Genomic DNA, 11,317 nt, shown 5'->3' with positions numbered 1-11,317 from the left:
GTTTGGAACTAATATAAGTTCACGTTTAAACCTTTATTTTCGTGATTAAAGGATGAATTTTTGAATATAAATGAAACACCAGACTCATCCTTTTATGTGCACATTTACACATGCGTGAATGTGATTTTTTTTTAATGCATTTTTTAAAATTATTTTTCTCTTTGTTTCCACTTGGTGTATCGCCGTCTAAACAAAACCAATTCAGCCTTTAAAGCAGCACTTTCAACATAAGTTAATGGTTTATGTGTAACATTTTAAACCAGTGAAGTGGTTTGATCATGCTGGGGTGATGTAGGGTTGCCAACCGTCCCATAAAATACGGAATCCTTCCTCATTTGGAAACTAAAGGCTGCGTTCCGTATTGAACTGATACGGGACGCACTTTATTCCGTATTTTTTATCAATGATAGAGAAATGCAGCAGATGAGACAGAGACGGGGCGATCTGTATGAAACAGAAGGAAACTGCTGCTACCGTGGGAATTAGAAAGCGTTTGGTTATTATTCTTAGTGTTCACGTTTAGTCTCAGTAACGCCATGTGTGCGCAGGGATATCAGCATAACAGCCTGTTCATTACACCGCTGTTTGAGTAGCGCAGTGGGCAGAGCGCGTGGCTCATGTTTTTCCGCCCTAGGTTCGAATTATGTAAAAATGTTGTTGCACTATGGTTACATGATTACATGATGTTCTTTATGGATGTTGGTTTGCCTAAAACATGGTTCTGGTTTATTATTATAAAGAATAAAAATAATAAATGGTAAACAGCAGAATCCATGTTCCTATGACGGTGTGAGACACGTTATATATTTCATAACATAACCGCCTGGTGTGCGCCATCTAGTGGAATCAATTAAAACGCAAGTTTAGTGCAGGAAAAATATTTAAATTAATGCGGTTTTAGGACAGTTTTGTAAATACTCAGCGGGCCGGATTAAACAGCCTAACGGGCCGCATGTGGCCCGCGGGCCGTAGTTTGCCCACCACTGCTCTAGAAGATGACCAAATCAAACAGCAGCAATACAGGGTGGGCGATTTATATTGATACACCTAAATAAAATGGGAATGGTTGGTGATATTAACTTCCTGTTTGTGGCACATTAGTATATGGGAGGGGAAAAACTTTTCAAGATGGGTGGTGACCATGCCGGCCATTTTGAAGTCGGCCATTTTGGATCCAACTTTAGTTTTTTCAATGGGAAGAGGGTCATGTGACACATTAAACTTATTGAGAATTTCACAAGAAAAACAATGGTGTGCTTGGTTTTAACGTAACTTTATTCTTTCATGAGTTATTTACAAGTTTCTGACCACTTATAAAATGTGTTCAAAGTGCTGCCCATTGTGTTGGATTGTCAATGCAACCCTCTTCTCCCACTCTTCACACACTGATAGCAACACCGCAGAAGAAATGCTAGCACAGGCTTCCAGTATCCGTAGTTTCAGGTGCTGCACATCTCGTATCTTCACAGCATAGACAATTGCCTTCAGATGACCCCAAAGATAAAAGTCTAAGGGGGTCAGATCGGGAGACCTTGGGGGCCATTCAACTGGCCCACGACGACCAATCCACTTTCCAGGAAACTGTTCATCTAGGAATGCTCGGACCTGACACCCATAATGTGGTGGTGCACCATCTTGCTGGAAAAACTCAGGGAACGTGCCAGCTTCAGTGCATAGAGAGGGAAACACATCATCATGTAGCAATTTCAAATATCCAGTGGCCTTGAGGTTTCCATTGATGAAGAATGGCCCCACTATCTTTGTACCCCATATACCACACCATACCATCAATTTTTGTGTTCCAACAGTCTTGGAGGGATCTATCCAATGTGGGTTAGTGTCAGACCAATAGCGGTGGTTTTGTTTTTTAACTTCACCATTCACATAAAAGTTTGCCTCATCACTGAACAAAATGTTCTGTGTAAACTGAGGGTCCTGTTCCAATTTTTGTTTTGCCCATTCTGCAAATTCAGTGCGCCGATCTGGGTCATCCTCGTTGAGATGCTGCAGCAGCTGGAGTTTGTAAGGGTGCCATTTGTGAGTAGCTAATATCCGCCGAAGGGATGTTCGACTGATGCCACTCTCCAGTGACATGCGGCGAGTGCTACGCTGTGGGCTCTTGCTGAATGAAGCTAGGACAGCCACTGATGTTTCTTCATTAGTGACAGTTTTCATGCGTCCACATTTTGGCAAATCCAACACTGAACCAGTTTCACGAAACTTGGCAAGCAGTTTGCTAACTGTAGCATGGGAGATGGGTGGTCTCGCAGGGTGTCTTGCATTGAAATCTGCTGCAATGACCCGGGTACTGCGTTCACCAGACATCAACACAATTTCTATCCGCTCCTCACGTGTTAACCTCTGCGACATGTCAATGGCTGTAAACAAAGAGAAACTTGTAAATAACTCATGAAAGAATAAAGTTACGTTAAAACCAAGCACACCATTGTTTTTCTTGTGAAATTCTCAATAAGTTTGATGTGTCATATAACCCTCTTCCCATTGAAAAAACTAAAGTTGGATCCAAAATGGCCGACTTCAAAATGGCCGGCATGGTCACCACCCATCTTGAAAAGTTTTTCCCCTCCCATATACTAATGTGCCACAAACAGGAAGTTAATTCATTCAACCATTCCCATTTTATTTAGGTGTATCCATATAAATGGCCCACCCTGTAGATGAGCGATCGTCTCTGACTTTTCATCTACAAGGTGGACCAACTAGGTAGGAGTGTCTAATAGAGTGGACAGTGAGTGGACACAGTATTTAAAAACTCCAGCAGCGCTGCTGTGTCTGATCCACTCATACCAGCACAACACACACTAACACACCACCACCATGTCAGTGTCATTGCAGTGCTGAGAATCATTCACCACCTAAATAATACCTTCTCTGTGGAGGTCCTGTGGGGGTCCTGATCATTGAAGAACAGGGTGAAAGCAGGGTAAATAAAGTATGTAGAGAAATAGATGGACTACAGTCAGTAATTGTAGAACTACAAAGTGCTTCTGTGTGGTAAGTGGAGCTGATAAAATGGACAGTGTGTGTAGAAACAAGGTGGTTTTAATGTTATGGTTGATCAGTGTTAGATCAAGTTAGATTACAGCATACCCACATGACTCTGAATGGGATAGAGCGGTGGTAAAACAGACAATGAATAAATGATGATTACAACATACTTGCAACTACAGCTCTTGTAATAATAGTTTTCAAAAAATTCAAATAGAAAATGGAACAATTCCAACCTACTTGTGGTTTTATCTAAGCAGGACCAATCCATTAGGTGTTATCAATAGAGATATACAACAACTCTGCCCTGGTATCTTTGCTATAAATCTGCACTATTCAGTCTTTATGTGAAACTCTCTGAATCAATACAAACGTCTGATCTTTTTTATCTCTCTTTTCCTTTTCAGCACTCTCAACAACAACAACATCACCCTTATCCCACTGTCCAGCTTCAACCACATGCCCAAGCTGCGCACTCTGTAAGTACTTTAATCTAATCTAATAGATCAACTGCATGCCGGCTCATATTGTTTAAATCTTTAGGACCTTAAAAGTTTGTTTTGCCAACAGTTTCTTCTTAAATGCACCACAGAATATACAAACCCTTGTGGTACACACAGAAAAAACCCCCGTCTATACAAAATTTATTTCAATCATGAATTTCCTCTGTGCTCTGAGGTTTGCTGCTCGGTGGGAAGCCCCAAGCTCGTCTTTCTGAATGTGTGATTCCCAGACGTATGTTTGTTCAGGCGTCACAGTGTTTGCCAATTCTGGCAATATGGCTCTCGTACAAGCCAATGTCACTGCGCTGCCTTTGTGCTGTCAGACGTGAACCACAATCGATCCAAATAAAGACCGAACCATGCCTGTGTGGATCCCACGTGTGCCCACGTCTGTGCTAGCATAGAATCAGGGTGGATTTCTTCACGATTTGGATGGGGTGTAACACCGAGGTCTGGGAGAGACGTAAATAAGAGCGGTTGTCTCGAATAGTGCTCTGACTTTTTGGCATTGATGGCAGGAACCCTACGAGAGCATTTTGGAGCATCTCCTGAACTTGTTTTAGGCATTTATTAAAAAGCTTTGGCCACAACCCTCCCTCCCTCCCTCCCTTAGAAGACCTGGTCTTAAATAGCCACCTCTGCATTTATCCAGTTTGGCTATGGGCCCATCCGTCAAGAAGGCAGACAGGCTCGCCCCCTCACGAACAGATCGAATTTGCTGACGCTCCTCTCCCTAAGCTGTATTGAATTATCTGCAGCAAGGTTTCCCCTGCTGCCCAGTACCCTCGTATCGAATTTTTAGCCTTTAATATCCCTCAGATCTCGCTATTGAATTTGTTTGCTCGCAAAAAAAAAAAACCAACTTATTAAATCAAATGTTTAGAGCTCTTTGTAATCCCTTTAGTAGAAAGGAAGGATAGCTCTGGGGCTCTGATGGAATAGTTTGGCTTACCTCAATCTCCCTTATTCCCTACCTCTTGTCCCTTCACCCACTTTGTCCTCCGCACCGCTGCTCCCATCTCACTCTCTTGGTGCAGCAACCATTCAATTAGATCAAATGATATCACCCCTGGTGCTCACTATTCAATAACTCGGCCAAATAAAAGAGCTGGAAGACTCCCACTGTTAGGCGAGTAGTCATTTTCTGTAGAGGCTGGTCAATAGGCTAGGTGTACTGGGCTTCTCTTTTGTTTGGGCTCAGAAAAAACACTCGAATCACTCCACCCCACCCTCAGACCACCTTGAATCATCGAAATGTGTGCTGTCCTATATCTCTGTAATCCTGCTTATACGGAATTAATCTGCATCCACGGGAAGCTGTAAAATAGATTTATAATAGGAAAAGCTCCTCAAGAGCCCGTGTTCGAGAGCTCCTCTGATTTGCTGACGCCACTCGTTTTGGACTTCCTGTTCCGATTTCTGAAACATAATGGCCCAAAGAGGTAGATATTAACCCGCTTGACTGCATCGGTAATGCTGCCATATTGCTATAGACCTTCACAAAACTGCAGCGTTGCCAGAAATACAGCTGCCATTTCTGCCGATCCCATTTCTTTCATTGTCTTTATGATACAATATTATAATAAAGCTATGGTTTATTATCTAATGCTGGACAGATATGCATGTCCTTATTTTGGGATTTGCAAATATCAAACCCATGATTTTGGAGTGCTCCAAGATTTTGAATGATCTGTGTCGTCTCTGCAAAGTGTCTAAATAGTGCAAGGTCTTTTGCCATATACAGACCATAATATATGTAAAATATACACTGATCAGCCATAACATTAAAACCACCTCCTTGTTTCTACACTCACTGTCCATTTTATCAGCTCCACTTATCATATAGTAGCACTTTGTAGTTCTACAATTACTGACTGTAGTCCATCTGTTTCTCTGCATGCTTTGTTAGCCCCCTTTCATGCTGTTCTTTAATGGTCAGTGCACCATTAACACCAGTGACACTGACATGGTGGTGGTGTGTTAGTGTGTGTTGTGCTGGTATGAGTGGATCAGACACAGCAGCGCTACTGGAGTTTTTAAATACTGTGTCCACTCACTGTCCACTCTATTAGACACTCCTACCTAGTTGGTCCACCTTGTAGATGTAAAGTCAGAGACGATCGCTCATCTATTGCTGCTGTTTGAGTTGGTCATCTTCTAGACCTTCATCAGTGGTCACAGGACACTGCCCATGGGGCGCTGTTGGCTGGATATTTTTGGTTGGTGGACTATTCTTAGTCCAGCAGTGACAGTGAGGTGTTTTAAAAACTCCAGCAGCATTTCTGTGTCTGATCCACTTATACCAGCACAACACACACTAACACACAACCACCATGTCAGTGTCACTGCAGTGCTAAGATTGATCCACCACCCAAATAATACCTGCTCTGTGGTGGTCCTGGGAGAGTCCTGACCATTGAAGGACAGCATGAAAGGAGGCTAACAAAGCATGCAGAAAAATAGTAGTTCTATAATTACTGACTGTAGTCCATCTAAGTCAGGGGTGTCAAACTCACGGCCCGCGGGCCAGATCCGGCCCGCCGCATCATTTGATCCGGCCCGCGAGAGCTTAAATGACTTTGTGAGGGTTCGAGTCGTTACAGAGACGCGCTTATAATTTAATGCGCTCCTGCGCCTTTAAGAGACAACGTGACATCGTAGTCATGGCAACTAACTTTAACCTTCGCTAAGAAGCCATGTGACTTTTACGGCAAAAGAACGCGGGGTAGCGTAGTCAGTAATGTAAACAATAATAAATAAATACAAATAATTATATTGCAATATAATACCCAAGCATCATCTAAGTAGTGGCGTTTATTCTCAGTTGTTAGTAAATGTTTAGTGAGTATATCACAGCGTTTTAGTTACAAATTTACCGTAATTAAATACTGTTGTTACGTTACTATAGCAATTAGTATCTTTACACACAATTTTAACTCGTTATTTTACGTTTGGTTAAATCGCATATTGTACCAGATGTTACACTTGACTACAGCTGTGTGCTTTTACTGTATTAAGTTCTTTATTGTTTTTATTGTTTGTATTTTTACTTCATTCTGATGCACACAGCTGGGGAGCAAATAAACCGACTGTATTCTAAAGGGAGCTGTCTGTCTGTCTGACTGTCAGTCTAGCTGAGAAAGGGGGATAAACTATTAGTGAGGGCAGAATGATTGTCTTAAAAATACACTGTAAAATCTAATAAATAAATAAATAAATAAATAAGCTGCATCTTTCAAAATGCAGGCTGATTTTGTGACCTGCAAAGTGACACAGCCTGCCAGTAGATGATGTTACACATATTTACACATGATCCTAAAATGTACAAGAAGATAATTAAGAAAATTAAGCATAAGGAGGAAATTTAATGAAAGTGAAAACAAGTTTGTGCTTCAGGAAGAGAAACCGGTGCGTCTCTTGTGTTATGAGGCCGTGTCTGTGGTAAAGTAGAACAATATAAATGCAGAATTCAGCCTCCAAGAAAAACAGCAATGTGACTGCAATCACAGCAGGATACGTTAGTCGGCCCTTCGAGGGCCACCATAATGCTGATGTGGCCCTCGGTGAAAATGAGTTTGACACCCCTGATCTAAGTGCTCCTATATGGTAAGTGGAGCTGATAAAATGGACAGTGAGTGTAGAATCAAGGAGGTGGTTTTAATTTTATGGCTGATCGGTGTATATGTGAAGATTCAGGGAGTCACAGGAAATCCTGGTGTATAAAGGCCAAGGCTGGAAACCTCCTAAATATTATAATATACCGTTATTTGACCGTGATGGTCATAACTAGAGATGGACCGATCGGGGTTTTTGGCACCGATTCCGATCTCCTTTCAGGGACATCGGCCGATAGCCGATTCCGATCGGGGGGGGGGGGGGGATTAGCAGTAAATAAACTTAAAAAGAGCCTCACAGTAAAGATAAACCGGAGCAGCGCGTGTGTGCGTGCGTGTGTGCGTGCCTTTAGAAGAGACGCAGTTACAGAGATGCAGAGTTCACAGTATCGCTATAAGTGATTCATGAGTTGATTCGTTTTTATGTGAAGCGTAAGTTTCTCTTCTCAGTTATCTCTCCGTGTTTACTGTTATTAATTAAATGTCGTGGTTTTAAATAAACACCAGCTATTACAGAACATTCTGTGTGACTCTCTTACATTAAAAAGCTTCATTAAACTGCTATTACCACAGATCTGTAACCGAGTCAGACTCGTTCCGTCTAAGGAGCTAAAAGTTTTCTAAAAGTTCAGCAGATGATCCTGAACTAACGAATTTGGTAATGAATAAACTTTTGCCTCGGATTGGCTCTGTAACGTTTTCTGTTCTCATCTACATCACAAGTAAGAACCGCTTACGATTTACCAAAGTGAACCACGAGTTTATATAACGTGCTGATAGAATCGACTCAGATGTGACCGGGTTGAATGATCTTTTTAAAGTAAATATTACAATCAGCAAAATTACATCGTAAGAGCTTTCACGATGGTTTCTGTACGATTGTTGATGAATGGTGATGTGATGGTTGGTGCTTCGTAGCTCAAAGTCTGGATCAATCCACTGAGCTGTTAACTTAACATGGTCTTTATATATCACACGATCGGATCGGCTACTTTTAGGAAATATCGCCGATAGCATATTTTGATTAAAAATCGGCCGATACCGATTCGTAGCCGATCGATCGTCCCATCTCTAGTCATAACCATATGACCTTGGAATCGGATCGCCCAATGCTCAGCTTAAAAATTTTCCAGATCTGTCTTCTATTGAAAATGTATGGTGCATCATGAAGAGAAGATTCTGACATTGGCGACTATGGGCTGTTGAGCAGTCAAATTAAAAGAAAAGGTGACGTTACGCAGTGGTAAACTTGCCTCTTTCTCAGCTTTTTGAGTGTGTTGCAGGCATCAAGTTCAAAGTTCTAAACTAACAGAATTAGATGGTGGCTCAGTGGTTAGCACTGTCTCCTCACAGCAAGAAGGTCCCAACTTTGATTCCTGCAGGTGCATGCAGGGTTTCCTCCGGGAGCTCCGGTTTCCTCCCACAGTCCAAAGACATGCAGGCAAGGTGAATTGGAGATACAAAATTGTCCATGACTGTGTTTGACAGCATAATACTCTTGGTGAATACAGTGACAGGCAAAGGGAGGATATTCCACTCAAAATGAACTGGTAATGAAAACAGGGGGCCTGGTGTCTGTGTTCAGCACTAGAGGACTTTATTACAGTCATTATTCCACACTACTCACTGATCTCTCATTTACCGGTGAGATGGGCGTGGAAAATAATAATCTCCACTCAGGCAGTTCACATATCAATATATTCAATATATATTCACTTTATTTAAATTATAGTTTAGAATTTTTTACCTCTGTATATCTTTGTCCGTCTTTCTGATGGCCATCCACCTGTTAATCTACGCTATATGACTAAAAGTATTTGGACTCCTGATGAGTTTGTTGAATGACCAATTCTAAAAACATGTCCAAGGTGATGAAGGGGGTTGAGGTCAGGGCTATGTGCAGGTCACTGGAGTTCCGGAAACTAGAAAGTTCAGGGAATGTAATTTAATTTCATTTAAATAATTGATTTTATTTAGCTGTTAACAATAGATGTGACTGAAACACCTCAATAATCAGAATGGGTTGCAAATATTTTTGGTCATATCGTAAATTTTTGTGTCTGTTTTTCTGCCTTATTTATGTGTTTGGCTGTCAGTTATTTGTCTGCTTGTCTATCTAAGTTTTTCTGTCTGTCTTACTCTGACTTTCTGTTCTCCAGTCCAATGACAAATATATGTTATAAATTTTATAAGTTAATAAAAAAGTAAATAAGTAAATAAATATAACAATTCATCTACTTTCAGACATTTACATTCCATTAAATATTCAAGCAATGAACATTCTACCCTTCATTGTGGCCTATGAAAAAAGAAAAGGATTTGAGTGCTTTTTTATGGTGCTTATTAATGTTCTGGACTTGTTTTTAGTCCTTAAAGTTCATGTTTGTATACCATAAGAACAGAACAGGCCTGAATGCATGACCCTTAATGTAAAACAAGTTGGGCATTTAGCTGACATGGGATTATGTCTCCTTCATGTCTCATAAGGGGGAAGGAAAGGGCCTTTGCAAATCTGAACATTAAGCTATTCTGACTGATCACCTGATCAGTTTGACAGACCATTGGGCACAGGGCATTAGGGGTCAATAAATGATTTGACAACAATAAGAATGATGTAAATCCTCTGCTATGGTCTTCACAGTAATAGCCTTTCCACAACCATCATCACAGCACATGGAGTTACACTATATGGACACAAGTATTGGGACTGTCCAATTTATTTAATTTATGTGTTTCAGCCACAACAGTTGCTAACAGTTGTAATAAATAAATTATATAAATAAAAATTATATAAAGGAAGCTACAAAGGGCAGTTGTAGCCTAGTGGTTAAGGTACTGGGCTAGTAATCAAAAGGTCACGGCTTCAAGCCCCACCACTGCCAGGTTGCCACTGTTGGGCCTTTGAGCAGGGCCCTTAACCCTTAATTGGTCACAGTACTGCTTTGGATAAAAGCATCTGCTAAATGCTGAAAATTTAAATGTAAAATTATGCTTTCACCTATATATGCAACAGTTTAGGAAATGTCCTTTTCTGTTCCAGCATGACTGTGCCCCTTTGCACAAGCAATATCTATAAAGACATGAAGAAAATTTAAAGAAACTCCAGTGGCCTGCACAGAGCCCTGACCTCAAGCCACAGATCTGGAATGAACTGGAACATCAATTGAGATTTTCTTGGCGAACAATAGTGCCCAGACATACTACAGAGTTTTGTAAGAAGCCTTCTCAAGACTGGCTGTCTGGTTGACTGGTTGTCAAAACTAAAAAGATCACAGAGGTCACTCTCATTGTAATACGATTTGTTTTTTAAATGGGATGTCCAACACATGGTCAGGTGTCCAGTAACGTTCCCAAGTATAGAACCTATACCAAGGTCGTTGTTGTTCTAGAAGCTCTTATAGGCTTAACTTTACTTAGACACTATGTTTTTTTCTTTCAGGTGTTTTACTTAAATACTCTGGTTTTTATTTTTTCCGCAGGCGTCTGCACTCCAACAACCTGCACTGTGACTGCCACCTGTCCTGGCTCTCTGACTGGCTGCGCCACAGAAGAGGGTTGGCCCCCTTTACTCAGTGTATGTCACCCGCCCACATGAGAGGACTCAACGTTCCTGATGTGCAAAAGCGAGACTTCGTCTGTGCAGGTGCAGAACACACACACACAAACCCGCACACACACAAACCCGCACACACACACACAGATCATTTGTAGTGAATGATGTGTTTAGTAGTCAGTAATGTTTCCACTGAGTTTAAATACTGCTTATCTTGCACCATCACGGCATGTACATTAAACGATGCATAATGTTTCTCATTAGCCTGTATAATGTACGCAAATATGTCTTTGTTTTCTTACAACGTTGTGTCGCTTTCTAATAGCCCTCATTGTTTAATTGGTGAAAATATTCACATCCAGGCCCTGTTAATTAAGCCCCTCTGCCTTCTCATTAATCAGCATAGGAATACACTCGAACAGCTAACCAACGATAATTGAGCAGCCAGGAAAGATAATAAACTAACACTGGAGTCAGAAATTAACTTTCCGTATGTTACATTTCCATATTTATGACTTTTTGATATACAGTGGTACCTTAAAACTCAACATCAATTGGTCTTGGGAGTGGCGTTGAGTTCAAAAGACGTTAAGTTTTAAGGTATTTCTTCCCGTAAGGATGTATGGGAAACCTGTTAA

At 41.1% G+C, this 11,317-nt stretch overlaps 1 protein-coding gene across 1 annotated transcript in view; it reads left to right on the top strand.

The window, feature by feature from the left end:
* Positions 1 to 3,115: 3,115 nt before the first annotated feature.
* The window catches only part of slit3 (slit homolog 3 (Drosophila)), an 88,765-nt gene continuing 80,563 nt past the window's right edge, over positions 3,116 to 11,317 (top strand). Inside the window, exons 1-3 of the mRNA XM_062999639.1 lie at positions 3,116 to 3,141; positions 3,417 to 3,488; positions 10,606 to 10,769. Coding sequence (XP_062855709.1) covers positions 3,116 to 3,141; positions 3,417 to 3,488; positions 10,606 to 10,769 — 262 coding nt within the window. The remainder of the gene's footprint in view (positions 3,142 to 3,416; positions 3,489 to 10,605; positions 10,770 to 11,317) is intronic.

The sequence above is a fragment of the Trichomycterus rosablanca genome, chromosome 8 (assembly GCF_030014385.1).
Source record: "Trichomycterus rosablanca isolate fTriRos1 chromosome 8, fTriRos1.hap1, whole genome shotgun sequence".
Classification (NCBI taxonomy): Eukaryota; Metazoa; Chordata; class Actinopteri; order Siluriformes; family Trichomycteridae; genus Trichomycterus; species Trichomycterus rosablanca.
The sequence above is the reverse complement of the archived record's forward strand: the minus strand, read 5'-3'. Positions and strand labels throughout refer to the sequence as shown.